The sequence below is a fragment of the Camellia sinensis genome, chromosome 13, assembly GCF_055761805.1.
Source record: "Camellia sinensis isolate YWXY chromosome 13, ASM5576180v1, whole genome shotgun sequence".
NCBI lineage: Eukaryota > Viridiplantae > Streptophyta > Magnoliopsida > Ericales > Theaceae > Camellia > Camellia sinensis.
This window is the reverse complement of record NC_138973.1, coordinates 61,514,557-61,535,026: the sequence shown is the minus strand read 5'-3', so window position 1 is coordinate 61,535,026 and position 20,470 is coordinate 61,514,557. Positions and strand designations below refer to the sequence as shown.

The following is a 20,470-nucleotide window of genomic DNA, read 5'->3' as shown; positions in this document are numbered from 1 at the left end:
CTTGGTAATTTTCCCTCTTCTCTCCTATTCATGTTATTAGCCATTTGACATAATTGAGCCTCTAGCTTGGTAATGAAATGAGAGTGAGAGTGAACTACTGGTGCTAAACCCTTAAGCTCTGAAAGAACTTCCAACACCTGAGTCTTACGGGCTGAGTTGCTGTCGCGACTCAAACCCGCCCCTATATGTTTAGTGTCGTAACTGGCCAGTAATCATTGGATTACCAAAGGCCTCTTAACAGAATAACATATAATTACGGACTGCGGAAAACTTAATTCAAAAAACTCAAACCAAACACACTGATTATTTTTATTAATAATACTATAAATTTAGGTCTCATTTGGGAATAGACTATTTTAGTAACTTTTTGATTTTTGTACTAAAATATGAGGTACAAAAAAACTTATGTTTAAATGATTTTTTAATTTTTTTTCGAAAAGATATGTAAAAAGTAGAGCAAAAATGAAATCTTTGATTTTTTAGTACAAGTTATAAACTTTTTAATTTTTTTAATAATTTTTTGACTTTTAGTTTAAAACAAGCACATGCCAAACGAGATCTCAAACTTATGAACTCAAAATTTATTTTAAAAAAATTAATAATTTAAATTTATTTTGTTTATAAAATTTATATTTCATCAATTTAATATTTATCACACGAACACTCAATTATAAATTAATGAGGATGATTTCATACCATTTTTATGTTTTTATTTATACATACAAAATAAATACGTAAATAAATATGTCACTATCGGATTAGATTCGAAATCAAACATCCGAACGGAGAACATTTTTGCATTTTGGACATATATAACGATCCTCTTACATATCGAGGAGATTTTTTGGCCTTTCGGTCTCTCTCCCTCATTCTTGTGCAGAGCGCCCTCCTATTTCCCCACCAAACCAAAACTCCTCTGTCTCTCTCTCTCTCTCTCTCAAAAGCATGCGCAAAATCTTCTGTCTCTCATTTGAAGGAGAATTCTATTATACACCTTTTATATTAGAAAAATGTTGGATATTTTAATTTTTTTAAAAAAAATATTTTATTAAGGATTGGTTTGACATATTTTTTAAAAAATTTAAAAATTATTAAAAAAATTTAAAAATTATCACTATTCATAAAAAAAATATAAAAAAAAATTAATTGTATAAAAAAAAGTACAACTCACATGTCACGTGAGTTGTACTTTAGCTGCCTACCGTTTGTACAAAAAGAATAGGCAGAGAAGCAAACAAGACAGTGCTGTTTGGCTCGTGGGGGCTCATCACAAGTCTCGTTTTGATAATTTGAACCGTTCAATGTGTAGAACTCGTCGAGTAATATATATTTGTAAAAAATCATGTTGATCAGATATCGCTAACTACATGATCAAATTAGTTTTGTATAAAAAATAAATGGTGTTATAGTTAATGATTGACAAAAAACTAATCCGATCAGATAACTATCGATATCCAATCAACATAATTTTTTACAAACATATAATATTTAACGAGTTCTACACAGCGGTTCCGATTAGCAAAACGGGACCTGTGGTGAGCCCTTACGAGCCGAACAACGCTGACCAATTTAATGACCGAAAAGGAGGCAAGCTTCTCCTATACATTACTTTGCTACTTTACCCAAGCTTCTTTTATATACTAATTTATACAATTTTTTAATACACATTTTTTTATAAAAAGTCAAAAAGTTATCCCAAACAATCATATTTTTTTCCTCAATTTTTTAGTCAAAAAATTTAAAAAATGCACTTATTTAGAACACCCCAGACAACTCCTAAATATTTTATATAGATTTGAATTTTATATTTATGTATTTATGTGAGATATTTGATAAAAATTATACAACATTACTCTTTATATTATATATATTTTTAATTAAAATATTATTTTAAGATATTTAATTATAATTTTTTTTATGTTTAATTATAATTTAAAAAAATATAAATTTATATTTTTTTTCCATAGTTATAACATTGGATGGATAGTGTGTATTATAATTTTTTCCCTTATGCCGTGTTTTTTTAGAAGTTGCATAATCTTTTTTCTCATTTGAGTTTAGGCATCGGGGTGGTTGAGAAGAGTTTTTTTTATAGTTTTTTTGGGTTAAAATAGTACTAAAAAATAAAATAGATTAAAATAATTAATAAGGTAAAAGGTCATATTAAATTCATAATCATTTTACTTTTTTTTTTATAAATATTACATCTAACTACAAAAAAAATCTAGTTATCTTTCAAAACATAAAAATTTTAACAACGTAAAATAACCAAAAACTAAAATAACTAGTAAAATAGCAACTTTCCAAACACCCACATTATTTTTTATAAATTAAATAAATGTATTTATTTAACTAGGTACATATACATATGTCAAATTACCTTTTATTTTTTTACACATCATTTAATAAAAAATTAAAAAATATACTTATTTAAGAGTAATGCCAGAAATTTTAATTTTATTAAAATTTTTAGTGCAAATTGCACTAACAGTCCCTATAGTTTGGGGCTTGTGTCACTTTAGTTCCTAACTTTTTAATTGTGACACATTTGACTTTGAATTTTGAATCTTGTTCCAAATAAGGACAATTGAACATACCATTACTTAATTTCAAGGGCAAAATTATCAATTTGATAAAATATAAACTAATTTGATAAAAATAAATGTCAAAAAAATATTTTAAAATTTTTAAAAATTATTTCTATCACCAAAAATAAAATTATGTAAAATTGATAAAAATTACATGATTCATTTTTTAAAATTAATTTTACATAATCATCATCCAAGTACATAATAAAAATTAATTTGGTAAAAAAATAATAAATGTCCAAAATATTTATTAATTTTATATAATTTTTATCTTCAGTAGGTAGGAATAATTTTTAAAAATTCAAAAAAAAAATTTTGACTTTTATTTTTGTCAAATTAATTTATATTTTATCAAATTGACGATTTTACCCTTAAAAAATCTAATAGTATCTTCAATTGTCCTTATTTGAAACAAGATTCAAAATTCATGGTCAAATATGTCACAATTGAAAGGTCAGGGATCAAAATGACACAAATCCTAAACTATAAGGACTGTTAATGTAATTCACCCAAATTTTTATTCCTATCAAATATCTCATATGGGTGTAAGACCCGCACAATATGGGTCATACACCCATATAAGACTTTTGATAAAAATTTTGATAAAATTTAGGGTTAGTTTGGGAAGTGGGTAGACTTTTTCACTTTTTTAGCTATTTTAGCCTGAGCTAAAAAGCTGGGAAGGACTTTTTGACTTTTTGATTTTTTTGACTTTTTTTGTAAGAAAATAGTGTAATAATTATGAATTATATGCGATATTTTATTTTTTATAACTAAAAAACCTATTTTATCTTTTGTAACTAAAATAATAAAAAAAAAACCCCTAATCTAACTTGTCAAACGGAGGCTTAATATTCTTATTTTTTTAAATCATCCCAGCCTCCCCTCTTCCTGTATAAATACCCCTCAAAACTTCCTCCTGTCTCCTCCTCACAACACTTCCCCACCTTCTCCCTTATCTCCAGAGCTTCTTCTTTCTCTGTTCCAGCAAACTGTTTCAGAGCTCAGAAATTACACATTTCTAGAGAGAGAAAGTTCTTGTTTTCTCTCTTTCTCTCTCTCTCTCTCTCTCTCTCTCTATATATATATATATATTCCATCCACAATGTCGGCTTGCGGAGACGATGATCCTCGCATCCATGGCATCAAATCTAAAATCCGTGTTGTCCCTAATTTCCCCAAGCCAGGTACACTCACACTTCCACGCTCTCTCTCTCTCTCTCTCTCTCTCCCTCTCCCCCTCCCACACACACACATCTTTGCGTGGATAAAGCTCATATATATATATATATATACACATATATACAGCGGTGATTGTTACCACTAAACCACCCGAGGTGGAAAATCAAAAAAAAAAAAAAAAAAAAAAAACACAACTGCAAAACATCCCATCACGTGGAACCATAACAAGATACCAACATTAGAGCTATTAGCATTCCTCTTTTATATATATTTTGTTGTGTTATAACCCACAAAAAAATAATTTTTGGTGAGTTTTGAGTAAATAGTTTTGATATGCTTATCAATGGCTGAAAACACAGGGATTATGTTTCAAGACATCACTACATTGTTGCTCGATCCAAAAGCCTTCAAGGACACAATCGATTTATTCGTCGAGCGCTACAAAGCCAAAAATATTTCAGTAGTTGCAGGTATATATATATATATATATATAATATTCACTCGTTCATAGATTTGATCACCGATTCACCATGATGTTTTGAACAGTTTTTTATTAATTAATTTTAATTTAATTTTTTTTTATAGCTGTGATGGGGTCTGTGTTTAAGTTGGTAGGAGCAATAAAATATAGGGGGAATAATCATTCTGTTTAGTTTTAGTTTTCAAAATTTATTTTTTTAAAAAATTTATTTTTTCATTTTTTATATTTTATTTTTTCATTTTTATTGAATTTTTTTAATAATTTAAACAAATTTTTTTTTTAAGTTTTAGATTCACCTAATATAAATACGCTTAAAATATATAATATTTATTAATTTTTTTTTTGAAAAAATTGACTAAATATCAAAAATGAAAAAAAATAAGAAAATTCAGTATATTTGTGTATTTATTAAACTTTTAAAATATTTTTCGTAAATATTTTATTATTTAGATATATCTAAGTAAGGTATGTTTAATACAGTAAAAAAATTGTTCGAACTTTTAAAAATATTCACCAAAAATAAAAAACTTAATTTTTAAAAAACTGATTTTAGAAAATTGAAACTACACTATAGTATGCTTAGAAAAAAAAATTTATAAATTAGTGATAAAATTTATAAATTTTAATAATTAAAAAATGCTATATTTTTTATGATTTTGACCTTGTTTGGGAAGAAGGTTGGACTAAAATAATTCACTAAGGGTGTGTTTGTTTGGACAGACTGGATAAGGGGAGATTGTAATCTATCGGACTATTAGTCTCGGGATACATTGTTTTCGGACTATTTGGTTGGATGGGATTTGTATCATCTGTTTGTTTAATCACGGGATTATATGTTTGGATTGAATTATTTATAATGAATCAAATGTTTGGTTAGACGGACTGGATAAAAATAAATGTTTAAAAGACTATTTTACCCTTGTAATTTATAATTTTTATTTAATATATAATTTTAAATTTGTAATCTATAATTTATAATTTAACAACACTAATAAAATTTAATTTATAAGTCCATAATTTTTAATTTATCATTTTCAATTAAATTAAATTAAATTTATAATTTATATTTTTTATTTAATATATAATTTTAAATTAACGACAATAAAAAATAATTTTATTTAATATATAAATTAAATTTTCAACAACACTAAAATAATTTTAATTTATAAGACCATAATTTATAATTTATGTTTTTTATTAAATATATAATTTTAAATTAACAACACTAAATTTTTTTTTTTATTTAATATGTAAATTTAATTTTTTAACAACACAAAAAAAATTTAATTTATAAGGTCATAATTTATAATTTATAATTAAATTTAATTTATAATTTATAATTTAAATTTTTTATTTAATATATAATTTTAAATTAACAACACTAAAAAAATAATTTATAAATGTTCAAAAGACTATTTTACCATTTTCTAATTGTTTACTAAGTAATAGCATGGAGGGTAAAATGGACATTTCTCAAAATAATTCCATGGGATACCAATCCTATGGTTTCTATCCCACTCTCCCATGAGATAGGATAATCCCATATTTGTCGGACTATTAGTCCAGAGCAAAATATTTCAAACAAACAATGGACCGGACTAATAGTCCAATCCCACACCTTATGGTGTGTTTGTTTGGATAGACTGGATAAGAGAGAATTGTAATCCATCGGACTATTAGTCCTGTGATACATTGTCCCCGGACTATTTGGTTGGATTAGATTTGTATCTTATATTTGTTTAGTCATGAGATTAGATGTCTGGATTGGACTATTTTTAGTGAATCCAATATTCCAAATCCAATATTTATTTGGAATATTATGAAAAATGATAAATGCTCAAATGACTATTTTATCATTTTTAATTATTTACTAAGTAATAGTAATATTAAATATAACTTTAATATTTTAATTATTTTTAGTTAGATTAAATAAATTTATTTTTTAAAAATTAAATATAAATATAAATATATGTTATTTTTTAATTAAATTTATTTTAAATAATAATAATAATAATTAAGTAATGAAATAAAATAAAACATCTATTAAAATTTAAAAAATGAAATTAAATAAAATATAAACAAAATTTTAAAATAAAACATCAATAAAATATCTATAAAAAAAATATTTTAAAAAATTAAATAAATAAAACAAAAATAAAAATTAAATAAAATTATTTTATTTTTAAATTGAGACATTTAAATTTTTTTTAAATTTTACTAAATATAATACATAATTAAATACTAAGGACAAAAGTGTAATTTCATTGTTTAATCCTATGAGATGAGTTATTCCATGGTTTCTATCTCACCTCTCTCCCTCGGGATAGGATAGTCCCACAATAGGATAGTCCCACAAATATGGGACTAATAGTCTGGAGCAAAACTTTTGAAACAAACAGTGGACTTTTAATCCGGTGGGATTAATAGTCCAATCCCACACCTAAATCCTTCAAAACAAACACACCCAAAGATAGGAGAACGAAAAAAAATTACCTGCACATGGGGGTGCAAGCCTGTGTAGTGAGGTACAAACTTTGGAGAACGAAAAAAAATTACCTGCACGTGGGGGTGCAAGCCTGTGTAGTGAGGTACAAATGAAAGATTATGGGGTGCAACTATCATATCAATTATAAAAAAATCAATTATCTTTTTAAAAATAACTATTTTAATCAAGTTAAAATAACCAAAAAAAAAAAAAAAAAAAAAACTAAATAGCCAACTTCCCAAGCAATATATATATATATATTTATAGTTACCCCTGAATTTGAATTTTAATTTCCCCTTAAATATACTCCATATACATTTAACGGACAATGATGATACAGTAGGTATTCACTTTTGATTTAATTGACACTGAATGATATGAGGCCGTATCCCCATTTAAAAGTGTGACTCATATATCAATAGTATATGACCTGAGGTTAAAAACAGTTTTTTTAGCATTTTTAATCTTTTTGGATCACATTATTTATTTATTTATTTATATTTTTAAAAAATTAAAAAAATTAACTTTTAACCTCTATTAATCACATTATCTTTTTATTTATTTACATATTTTTTTTAAAAAAGCAAAAAAATTAACTTTTAAGCTTCTTTCAAAACAATAATGGTATAATTGCATAAAATTCTGAGGGACTTTTTTAATGCTTTTGAGGGACATTGTGGAAGTGACAGTGGGTTGGGAGTGATTTTTAGGTTGACAATAGAGGTTGTTTGTTGAGTGTAGTGTGTTATTGATTACTTTTCTGTGAAGATTATGAGGGGCTCAGAGGGCAGTCTCTCTGTGGCATCTGCTTTGATTTAATTTGGGTGGATGGTGGTTGGTGATGATGAATACCCACCTGCGGACCCACCCTTGTTTTGCACACCTTCATTCTATGATTTCAACACCACCGTCGGATGAATTGATTCTAATAATCCTCAATTTAATTTATCTACATGTATATATATATATATTTTTTTTTCCGTATGCTTTGTCTTTTAATTTGTGTTTGTATCTGGGTGCCATTTCACATTTGGTGTTCGGATCAATTATTGTTGGAACCCTCCCTTGAGGTCCAGAGTTCACTTTTATCAATGGGTTTTCTTGTCCTCTGTCGTTTGGTGAATTGTATAATGCTTTTTGTTCAATTTCTTGGAACTTCCGCTGAATTCTTGTTATGGAGCTATTGCATTTTATCTTTTGTCTCATTCTTCTATTTTCATTGAGCGCTTTTTACTAAAAATTTGGTTCTTTAATGAAAGCAAATGTTATTTTGGAAATTATTATAAGCCTTCGTTTGACAATGTCTTTTTTAGTTGGCTTTTTGGCTTTTTTGACTTTTTTAGCTTGGACTTTTTTATTCGTTTGGTATTCTTGATTGATTTTTTTTGACTTTTTAACTTTGGAATGATGGATTTTTTTTTGCCTTTTTGTGATTTTTTAACCCAACTAAAAAACCATACAACCCCTAAATCTCAATGAATCTTGTCATAATTGATTTGTATGTTGACAATATCAACATGGTATTTTTGGTTGTTGCAGTGCTTTAAATTACTCACACTCCTAGAAATTCATAGGAACTTGAATAATTTTCCATGAACTCTTCATTGCTATAGGGCTCTCAGCTTCCATTTTCATAAAATTTGATTAAAAAATATAGTATGGACCATATGGTTCAAAAGAGATTCTTGGTTTGTCCATCAAGGGGTTTAGGGCATATTAAAATTTTTAACCACTAGCCTTGAAACCATGATATTCAAGTGGTTGGTTATTCAATTTTTAACCAGTAGCCTTGAAACCAGTTTCGAAGCCTGTTTCAATGCGTACTTAAAGCTTTTAATGTCAATTTCAGTGAACCTTTTCAATGCAGCATGTACTCTCTATATTTTGAAGTAAGTGTTAAAAACATGGCTTCAGTTTTCTATTTTATATTTTGATTTGGGTGGGAAAGTTTTTGCTCTGGCTTTAGTTGTGTTAGAGGTTTGAGTGCAACCAAGCAAACACAATTGAAAGAGACTGCTGTCCTTGGGAGAAATTTCTCATTTTGATGTCACTATGGTGATGATCAAATATGGCAGACTTTGCATGTATATACGCACACATATGGGGCAGCCCACTGCATGACGTTCCTGCCACTTATCTAAATATATATGTGGGGATTGCTACTGTCCTCTATAGCAGAGTGAGCTCCCCTATTTTTAAAAGCCATAAGATAATTCATTATAGTTGAATTTGTGAGGTTATTGGAGGGGTATCCTTTTAGCACTTTGTCGTCTCCCCTTCCATCTCTTTATGATGGCTGGGTTGCTACTATTTCCATCCAGATCCCAGTTTACAAATGATTTAGGCAATTGTAGTGTAGCTGGTGGGTAGCAAGACCTATGATGTATCATTCTGTGGGAATGCTTCTCCATTTTTGTCACTGCAACCACCACTGTTGAGACACAATAATGTCCTTGCTGCACAATACCTCAACTAACACCAATATACACCATCAAATTTCAGCAAAGCCTTTAGACTTGCCGTCTATGGAGCTAGAAAGCACGGATATGGATACGAGATACGGATACGATACGGATACGGTGATACAACAAAACCTTAAAAAGTAGGATACGGGTACGGCTAGGATACGTTTGTAAAAAATAAAAAATAAATAAATTATTAACAGTGAGTTACACTTAAGCTCAAGAATGTTGAGAAACCACAGTAACTTTATGATGCAAAATACTAATTTTTAAGAATTAAGTATTAATTTAAGGCAATAGTTAATTTAGTTTTTAAATTTTCAATAGTCTTACAAATATTTCATTTCCATATCAAGTTTAATATGTTGATATTATAATATCAAAACAATCCACAACTTAGTCTTACAAATATTTCATTTCAATATTAAGTCTAATATGTTGATATTATAATATCAAAACAATTCACAACTTGACCATATACTTTTTCCTTTTGCACTAGTCAAAAATATTATATGCAAGTTTATTTGCTTATTTATTTATTGATATTTAGTTTTACTATTATATTATCTTATTAATCATTACTGCTATATAGTTATAGGGGACATGCATGATACAATAAAGAGATGTCAATTTGATGAATTCTATTACTTTAGCTTACTATGTTATTTTTATAAAAAAAACTAAGCAAAGTATTGTAAAAATATTTTATTTATCGTCGCAATTATATTGTATTATGATGTTATGTAAGAAATGATGCAATTCTAATTTCGTAAAAGGACTAATATGTGACTTGGAGCATTTGATACTTTAGAATTAATTAAGAAATATCTGATAATATGTGAGTTGGAGCATCCGATACTTCAAAACTAAGTATCCGATACTTCAAAATTAATTAAGAAGTATCTGATACTTTTAATAAGTATATGATACGTATCTGTAAGTATCCAATGAGTATCGGTATCCGATACGGATACGTCTTCCTATTTGAAGTATCCGTGCTTCATAGCTATGGAGTGTTCCAAGAACACTTCATGATTTTTGACCGCTTACTTCCTATAAATTCTAAAACAGCCATTTTATGGTTTCTGATGGTTACTCTTTCAGGATAAGGTAGCCAGATTGATCCTTCCTCCAAGGAAATATGAGAATGGAGAAGTTAATGTTAAAAGTACACATGAACCCTTTGCTTAATTAAAAGAACTGAATTTGGTGTAAAAAAACTAGACCACTAGAAAATAAGGGAAATTGCATCTTTCATTTCTATTGTAGGAAATTAGTGTGTCCCTACATATATGTAGACATATATCAAAGTAAGTGATTTTATGTCACATCCCTTCCCTTTGATTAAAAATTTAGAGTTGTTTTGTTATTTTCTCCATTCAGCGTTGCATGGTTGCATATGGGGTGTACATAACCTTTCAATGAATTTAAAGGTGATATTTGGAAAGTGTTGGGGGATAATCGCCTTGGAACACAACCAGATCTTTTAGCAGTGGCTATGAAAAGTTGGTGTACACAGTTATGTGATTTCAATTTCTTGGACGCTAAAATAGGTCAAAGTACTCAATGTCAGCCCACTATCTGTACCATGAAGTGGCACAAGACAGATTGAAAGCAAAGGGAAGGGAGGTTCCCTGTCCTTTCTAACCTTCCGATGCACACAGTCATGTGGTCATTTAGAGTTTATTTAAGATGTAGTTTGGGTTTATGAAATTTTCCTACAAAGTTTTTAAACAAGTCACTGATTATTTTGTATTGGTGGATCATAAATTCAATTCTAGTTCTAATTTTCTGTAATGGATTTGATATTTCTATATATTGTATCTCAACCATAGTTCTATATCAAAACTATGGTGCCTGAATTTCTCTATTACATGAGGAGACACAATGTCCACAAGTTATTGCACTTTACCATGCAATATTGATAAAGTTGGTGTCTTGATGGTGGCAAAGGGAGGGCTTTGATTTATATGTAGTCTACAAGTCTGCATGATGCTTTATGTACTTCTTTGGATTAGATTATGGACAAGTCTGTGATTCTTATGCAATAGAGAGTTCATTATCTCCAAAGTTGATTATACAAGCATAACTGTTGAATGGATAATGATGTATCAACATCTTTTCATATGTTCATACAGTCTAAAGTCAAATGTAGTATCTCTTTCAAAATTTTATTCTTGATGTAGGCATGCTTATGCTAGCCTGTACTAACTCTCTGGCCCTTTTCCCCTTCGGAAAAGTTTAGTAGTCTTTTTTTATTTTTCTCTTTCTTGTTGGTAATATTTTTGCTGACTTATCTTTTGTTTTTGTTAGACTCACTTGTCTTTTGTTTGTTAATACTTTGAAGTTTACTTTCAAGTGTGAACATAAATTGGTGGTTTTAATTATCTGAGGTGTCTTTTTGCCTGTCTTGCTACCATAGTTCTAAATCGTAGGATCGGTCGGGACATGTAACGGTAACAATAGCGGTGTAACTGTATTGGGAGCCGGACCAATATTCTTTAGAATTGGTGTATGTATCTGTTATGGACCAGTTCGTATTGTGAACCGGCTGGTTTGCTTGCGAAATTTATTCACATCAGTAAACCGGTGTGTATCCAAATCAGAGTGCCAAAATATGGTTCGAACTGGTAGATACATGACAAACCAGCTTGTTTTTAACACCATGCTTGTCACTGGACTTGTTTAAGTCACAAATAGTACTTTTTTCCTTTCTGTTTTCCAATTTTGGCATGTTAGCATATGCTGTATCTGGTTAAACTTCTCTGGAAAAAAAAAATCTGATTGAACTATGATTGAAATAGTTATCTCGTGCATTCTTTGCTCAATATGAGGCCTGTTTTTGTTTTGCTAGGTATAGAGGCTCGGGGATTTATATTTGGCCCTCCCATTGCATTGGCTATAGGAGCAAAATTTGTCCCTTTGAGAAAACCAAGGAAGCTGCCTGGTATATTTCATCCATTTTTTTATATGATCTTTAGTAGTGTGTTGTTAAATGCGAATTTCCTATTTATTTGCTACTTTTGTGGTATCTAAGTAGCATTTTTTTTTTCTTCTTTTTTATACACTGTTGGCTCTTGGTGATGCTATTATGATCTATTGCATCCTTTTATGTCTTTCTTCTAAAAACATATCTATCTTTGATTCATCACCATATTTTTCATATGCCCTCTTTATTCAAATTAGCAGTCATTATATACTAATCGACTCTGATGCTTTTTTTTTTTTATTATTTTTTTTAATAGAAACTTCAGAAATGTATATAGTTTTAACTTGATTAGGGCATCCCTCTTCTTAGGTGTTCTTGCTTATGTGGATTGTATGCTTAAAATAATATATTTGAGTGCTGCCTTTCCAAACATTGCTGTGGATTTCATATTTTGGTTGAATATCTCTGTTTAATCTGTGTAATGGCACACTACGATTATATTATGACTGCCCAAGTATATGATGTTGGTCACTTTAGGTTAGAGCCTTGCCTCAACAAGATTTCTTGGAGTTGGCTCAACCCAACATGAACCAACAAACTGTGCTCATTTTATTTTTTGTTTTCCCAATAAGTTTGTTTCTGATTCTTGCTTATATCACAGAATGCGTTTTGCCTGTCTAGTTTATTGCTAGCTCATTTACTGTTCTATGTAGTTGAAGTTTATCTAGATATTTCAGGGCTTTGTATTACATGCTACAAAGAATCAGGCAATTGAGATAACTTGCTTTAACTTTTTGCTTTTAACTCTACAGCCTTGAAACTGTCCTTGTAGTCTGACTTGAGATTCGAGTAACTGTCATGTGTATTTGTGCACTGATGATGTTCCTTTTGATGGTTGGTATAAGTATCTTATGAGTCTTGTGGAACCACAGTTTTGAAATCTTGTGGTGATGTTGTTTTATTTATTTTTGGGGCAGCCAAAGTTATTTCAGAAAAATATATCTTGGAATATGGAACGGACTGTCTAGAGATGCATGTTGGAGCTGTTGAACCTGATGAACGAGCTTTGGTGGTCGATGATTTAATTGCTACTGGTGGAACCCTTTGTGCAGCAATGAATTTATTGGGTACTCTCTTGTAAACCATTAGTCTTAGCTTATGAGGTCCCGTAAAAGATATGTCCTCTTCTTCTTCTTTTTAAATTTCAATTTAAAAATATAACTACATTCTTCATGTGGAAAATGATTTGGCTTAAGAGGGATAAGATCTTGATTGGAAGACATGCATATTCACAATAATATGAATTTGGCTGATATAAACAATTTTATACATATTCAGAAAACAAAAACCTCCTGTTTATTAGACACTGATATCTTGTGGACCGATGAAGTTACCTTGATAAGGGCTCCTAGTTGAGCAGGTTAGTTTTGGTGAAGGCCAAATGTTGTGCCAACACTTGGAAATAAGTATTGAAGAGGCTGTTACCCAATTCAACCTTGAACCAAGGAATTGGTTCAGTCATGTTAGCGAGGTTGTTTGGTTAGCAAAATAAATAAACTAAATTTAACATATGCCTATTATACAATTGCTCTTTCTTAACGCCACAAGTATTGTAACCATAAATCTCTTACATCATTGGATGGAGAGTCAAAACAGCATGCATTCCAATGACCAAGTGATAATAGTGACTAATTGTTTAAAGTGAAGATCATTTTGAGATAGGACAGAGGACATCTCATATAGGTTTATCAGTAGTTCAAATGTAGAATGAAAATCCCTCTTACTTCTATGTAAATTGATACTGCTTAAAGGTCCTTGTAGGTTCAAGTTGGGCCTGGGCACTAGGCCTCAACTCATGCTCTATCCTGCTCAAAAGTCTCAATTCAATCCTAGTGTGGTTAGTGGTTGGATTGGACTGCAGTTTGATCTGCTTGGGATCGTAGCTCTAGCTTAGGCATGCTCATGACAAGAGTTGAACTTAGATGGAAAAAATAGGAATAGAAGTTAAGCTAAGTGATTTTTTGGCATAAATTATTTATTCTTGTTACATTCAAAGAGGTTGATGTCTTCCAAAAGAATGTGGCACTATGTATTTTGGATGAGTAAGGATAGTGCGTGAGCTATACTGATCTGTAAACTAGTCCATTGTTTGCGTGCAAGAATTTCAAAATTATATCACATGTTATCTGGAGTTTTATCATATTGCTTCTAGTGTATGTTTTCATTGTAATCACTTAATGTGGTTTGTTCTTAAATATGTACTCTTAAAATTAATTTCACTGCCAAGGCTATATTATTATCGTTTGGGGAGTGGCTATTTTAGTCAAAAAGCCAACTAAAACTAGTCACATCACCTCTCTATTTTTCTGCACATCTTTTCGTAAAAAGTTAAAAAGTTACTAAAATAGTCTGTTCCCAAACGAGGCCTAGCCTCCAAAGTGTTTAATTATGTTGAGAAATATTCATGAATCAAAATATCCCAGAGCTATGAAGCATGGGTACTTCGACAAATATGCTGTATCGTATCGGGTACTTATCAGTGTATGGTACTTCGTATAGTACTTTTGCATACGTACCGTATCTAAATTTTTTCTTCTTAATTTTTGATGTATCCAGACATACTTACCCAAACCGTATCGTGCCTCAGTTGAAATTATATTTTTTTCTACTATAGAGATAAAATTTCTTTCATTGGATTTTTTATTTTTATTTATAGTTTTATGCTTAGCATGATTTTAAAATTAAACTATGGTTTGTAAGGTAATTAATATAATGACATTTAATTTTGATTTATATTTTTATTTTTGGCATTAAATGTTAATTGTAGGTTAGATCTTAACAAATTAAACCATTTAATCATTTTTTGTATTATTCCAAATTAAAATAAATATTTTTTTATGAACGTAACAAGCTGTACCCGTATTTGTACCCTACTTTTTTTTTTGAATTTTATCGTATTGACGTACCCGTTTCCGTGCTTCATAGGCCGAGAGAAGGCATGCAATTTATGCCATGACATATCACCTAAGTAGCATGAACATGGACATGGCTACGGACCACAAATATTTTGAAAAATTTAGGATACAGAGTGGAGATACGGCAACTTTATTTTTATTTCTATTTGCTATGACTATGAGCCCTCGTTTGGCATAGCAAATTTTGGAGCTAAAAGGTTAAAGTAGTAAAAAAAAAGACGAAATAGGGTAAAAAGTCAAGACAAAATATCACATCCAAACTATAATAATTTCATTTTTTCTCTCACAAAAGTTAAAAAAGTCAAATAGCCTATCTGAAATGAGATTTTTTAAACCCAGGCTAAAATAGTTAAAAAGTCAATTCACATCCCAAACGAAACCTATAATTTAGGGCATGGAGATATAAGAGACATCAATGTATATCTAGGTGCATTTAATTTAATTTTTTTTTTCTTTTCACTTTCCTCCTTTGTTTTCATGTAAGTTACTTCGATCCCAAATTATCTTTCTAAAATTATAAAAATGAAACTCATGAAGGTGTTCTAAGACACACCCAAAAGTAGGACATGCATGTCCGTGAAGTGTTCCCAAAGTATCTTGCAAAAAACATAATTAAAAAAATTAACACACCATGTGATGTGTTTGACATGTGGGCACACGTGTCCCTGACATATTGGATGCGACACCCATTTTAAAGTGTTAGTGCTTTATAGCACATTGTTTATTTCATTTTTGTTCTAGTGTCTTTCATTGACATAACTAAATGACAATCACTGTCTTTGTTTAGAAAATAATATTTTTCTATTTCTGGGGACTTTAATTAAATTTAGACCTCTTGCGTTATTTACTTTAGGCGTTGAACATATCCTTTCGATTAATAAATATTAATGAGAACCCTGTATGTGTCTGAGTGATTACTGATTACTGTCCTTGCTGGAATTATATATTTTTGGGTGCAAATTAGGATCTATTTACTTGAATATGTCATTTCTCAGAACGTGCTGGGGCTGAAGTTGTTGAATGCGCATGTGTAATTGAGTTACCAGATTTAAAGGTGTGTACATTATGCACCCTTGGCTACTTTCGCTTCGTTAAATATTGGTTGTACTTAATGTGGCTTCAGTGCTTAAATATCAAATTAATCAATTGATTGTGTGCTCTCGCTTCTGTTTTTACTTTGCATTTGACTATCCGAATGAACTGCCACCCTTTGATATACTGTCGGGTGGTAATCTTGGACATTGCAGGGCCGTGAGAGATTGAACGGAAAACCATTATATGTACTTGTGGAGTCTCACTAGTACATACACCTTCAGACGATACTATTATTCTGTCGCCGTGCTGCAGCATGATAAAATGTACATTAGAGGGGCTATTGTTTGTTGGCTTTTATCTCGTCTTCATTATTTTCCCCATTTCTTCGAGTATTGAATTTTGAGTAACCTTGGTGGTGCCTTTTTCCTTTCTAGTATAGGAACACCAAATACATGCGAAAGGGGTTGTTGAGCAATGCTCGTAGGAGTAACTCATTTCGTGAAACAACGGAATTGTATTACCTATTTTAAGTTTGTTATTGAGTGGGCTGCTCAAGGAGCCTTTGTTGCATATGGATTGTGAGTGTTATTTATTTATTTAATTTAATTATTATTATTTCACAATCATTAGAAAGCGAATGGGGAAGCAGAAATTGTATTCGAATTCAGGCATCACAGGCACACACAAGGGCTTCTGTTTTGTTTCTGAATCATTCTGTGAATAGTCTGTACTATTGCTTTTTGGTGCTAAACTTGTGGTCTATGTGATGCCGGTGTTCCTTGGACCACTGTATTCTGCCCAGGGCACGCTTGAGTACCAAGTACAACCCATCCTTCATATGTGTCTGGAAACTAGTTCAATTATTATTGAAAAATTACACTGCATGCTCTCATAATATTAAATTATGTTATTTATTATGATCAAATTTACAAATGCCATTTGTGTATACCATAACATTACCCTTGAGAAATACCAATCAATGGTAATCTCTGAAACTTATTACAGATCCATGAAAAAGTTTATAGTTTTAATTATTAATGTTTATAAAGTTTACTATTTATTTGTAATAATTTTTCAAAATATGGACTGAATTGAAATTTTCCCTCCATGAGAAAATTATCATTCAGTTCTAATCTAATAAACTTATCACACATTCATGAAAAAGTTTATAGTTTTAATTATTAATATTTATAAAATTTTCCGCTTATATATGTTTGGATTAGATTATATGTCACATCTTATCCCGAATATATAGGGCTGAGCAAGGAATCCGTGAAATCCGTAATCCAATCCAGTCCAGTCCAATCCAGTAGGTTTGGATTGATTTTTTGAATCCGTGGTTCGGTTCCGGATTGAAAAATTAAAAATCCGTAGTTCACGGATTGGTTCCGGAATGAATCCCACGGTTCCGGATTAGAACCGATCCGGACCGTATACAAATAGTCTATATTTTTATTAGACACCCTCCTGCATAGTATCTTATTTTATTTCATATAAAACTTAAATCCAAACCTGAACTTATATAGTATCTTCTTTTATTACTTTTGTTTGCTAGTTTTTAGTGTTAATTTATAATGGCCTAAATACTTATGGTGAAACTAGTTTCTTTATGCTTGTTTAAATTCTAGAACAGTTTGTCACTATTATGAAAAGACATGTTGCTATTGTGAAACTAATATGGTGTTATATTTATATTTTTATGAAAATAAAGTGTTATATATATATATTTTTGTTATTTAATTATATAAATCCGTGGTCCTAAACCGATCCAATCCGTATTTAAAAGGATTGGTTCGGATTGGTTCCACGATTTAAACGGATTGGATTGGTTCTAATTTTTCAGGATCCCTAGATAACGGATTGGTCCTGGTTTTACTCCAATCCGGTTCAATCCGGACCATACTCACCCCTACGAATATAGCTGACAAATCTCTCCTGGATAGAGTGAAATTTATACACTTGTTACATTCACATTAAGGACAATAATAACAGATAAACAAAAAAACATCAGACAGATGTAAAGGAAATTTAACTTAATCCTACTACATACATACAAAATTTAGTGCAGAAAACATTTATTCAAAAACAGTTGCAAACTAGGGTGTAACTCTCACCTATGTACATGTATAATATTTACACACATCTTTTCTCAAAAAAGACTTCTCAACATGAAACCTAGACTTGACAGTGAACCCATAGATCTCTTGCACACTTGAAATAAAAAAAAGAAAAAAAAAAATACAGTAGGAGTGTGAACTATCAATAAGCTTAGTGAATGTACTAACTCATAATAATAATAACTAAAAAGAGAAATAAATAGCTCAAAAGCAATTAACATTCACATAAGTACATCTCATGCAAGTTACTGTTGGCCCCAAGTCACCTATCATAAATAATTAGCCTCAAGGCATTGTTCCGAGGACAAAATATTAAACGTCTCTAAAACAATGCAATAACATCTCCTGGATAACAAGACACAACGTCTCCAAAACAATACAACGAATCGGCTCCAAGCCAATAAATTTGTAACATTCATTAACAAGCATCATGTAAATAATTCAATTGGTACTAATTATGAATTTATATACTCACACCATAAACAAATACTCATTCAATTGGAATTTAAAATTTGATTTAATATAACTACTAAAGAACAAGAATGAATTTTTACCGATGTGATTCCATTTCATAATATAATCCCAACCCAGCCAAACATTTAATTGGATTGAACCATAATCATACAAGAACTATTCTTTATAATCAGGTATATATATACACACATGTATATATATATATATATAATCACAAGATTCAAAACCCTAATGTTGTGTTTGGTTGAGAGATTTGGAGAGGGATTTAAAAATGAAAAAGGAAAATGTGTGTGAAACTAGGTGAAATGTAAGTATGTTTTATTCACATTTCACTTAACTTTTTCATTTCCATTTCCAAATCCCTCATCAAATCCCCCAACCAAACACAGCATAAAGCAATTCCGTTCATTGAATTACAATTTCTACACAAAAATGGTTAATATATTTAATGGATAAATAATGGGAATTACTTACAAATTCTAAAGTTACCTCTTCTTCTTTTCCTTTCTTTCTCTTTTCCTTTTCTCTTCGTTCCAGCCCTCTTCACCGGTGTTTTTTTTTTTTGAAGAGTAGTTCAGCCAAAGTAATAAGAAAACAGAGGGTTGCTAGGTGGGAGACATGCAAGGATTTGAAATCAATCCCAAGTCTTTTTATTTATTTGCATTCTCCGCCCTGCGACTTCGTAAATTATACTTAAACCAACCACAGTTTATCATAACAACTGTACTAACCCCTCTTTAACATTTTATAGTCATAACTAATAGATTGAATTAAATTAGAGTGTTGCTATTGGCACGTATCTAATTTTTTTGGAACCCTCAATTCTTACTTTTATTTATTTATTATTATAATTATATCTTGAAATAAAATTATATTAAAGGATAACTTTTAATGGAACACTCACCCACCAAATAAAAACAATTATAATGGCACTCTACAATATTGTACATCCATCTCTATCCCCATCTATATGTATTCCTAACCAACCTAAACCCTAAACCGTATTCTTCTTTATCACCATGCTAAACCCACTTATTCATCTTCAACGAAAAAATTTGAAACCACCCAATCAGTTAATATTTTGTCCGGTAGTTTCAAATGTGTTTAGTATTTCAAATCAGTTAATGTTGAAAACAATTCTATTACAGACTCTGAGTTTCTACATTTGTGGTCGTTTTCACCATTCGTTGATACTTATAGAGCAATGGAGGACGATGACAATAACTCTGATGAATTTGGCATTGCATTAGTAAGTTTATTTATCTTGCATTTACGATTCTAGGTCGTTTTTTGTTCGGTACTAGTTTGTCGACTGTTAAGGATCTGTTCAATAATACAGTGCTGAACATAAACATTTTGTTTAGTACTAGAATGTCGAATGGTTTCATTTTGTAAGATTTTTTCCTATTTCTATTTTTTCTAAGGGTTTTTCCCTCTAAAACCCCCTGCATCAAGAGTTTTACCCTGAAATAAACAAAAAAATAATATGTGATGGGGAATTAGAGGTTACCTGTGAGAAGAAGAAAGAGACCGTCAAAGAGATTTTCAACAAGATTTTCAATTGAGATACCGTTGTTCACGGTAACAATAAGAAAAAGACCATTGTTTATGAGAGAAGAAGAAAAGAGGGACAGTCGATTCGTCTTTCAATCATTTGTTGTTTTCCATCATTCATCGTTTACTGAAAGAAGAAGAAGAGAGGATGTGCACTTGGGTTTGATGATATTATGAATATGGGTAAA

At 30.2% G+C, this 20,470-nt stretch overlaps 1 protein-coding gene across 2 annotated transcripts; it reads left to right on the top strand.

Moving 5' to 3' along the window:
• Positions 1 to 3,520: 3,520 nt before the first annotated feature.
• Positions 3,521 to 16,760, top strand: LOC114282441 (adenine phosphoribosyltransferase 3). 2 transcript variants are annotated; one of them, XM_028225119.2, is made up of 6 exons: positions 3,521 to 3,775; positions 4,130 to 4,240; positions 12,053 to 12,145; positions 13,105 to 13,254; positions 16,098 to 16,156; positions 16,350 to 16,760. In XM_028225119.2, exons 1-6 carry the CDS (start codon positions 3,694 to 3,696, stop codon positions 16,401 to 16,403), a joined length of 549 nt encoding a protein of 182 aa, XP_028080920.2. In that variant the 5' UTR covers positions 3,521 to 3,693; the 3' UTR covers positions 16,404 to 16,760. The 2 variants fall into 2 exon arrangements, with proteins under 2 accessions (XP_028080920.2, XP_028080921.2); XM_028225120.2 differs by having other exon boundaries at positions 3,524 to 3,775; positions 16,067 to 16,156.
• Positions 16,761 to 20,470: the final 3,710 nt, after the last annotated feature.

Bases quoted from the DNA above. Each gene is read 5' to 3' on its own strand.
- LOC114282441 (XM_028225119.2), top strand. From the start codon at position 3,694: ATGTCGGCTTGCGGAGACGATGATCCTCGCATCCATGGCATCAAATCT. The intron at 4,241-12,052 runs GTATATATATAT...TTGTTTTGCTAG, and splicing joins AAATATTTCAGTAGTTGCAG to GTATAGAGGCTCGGGGATTT. The intron at 16,157-16,349 runs GTGTGTACATTA...TGGACATTGCAG, and splicing joins TTGAGTTACCAGATTTAAAG to GGCCGTGAGAGATTGAACGG.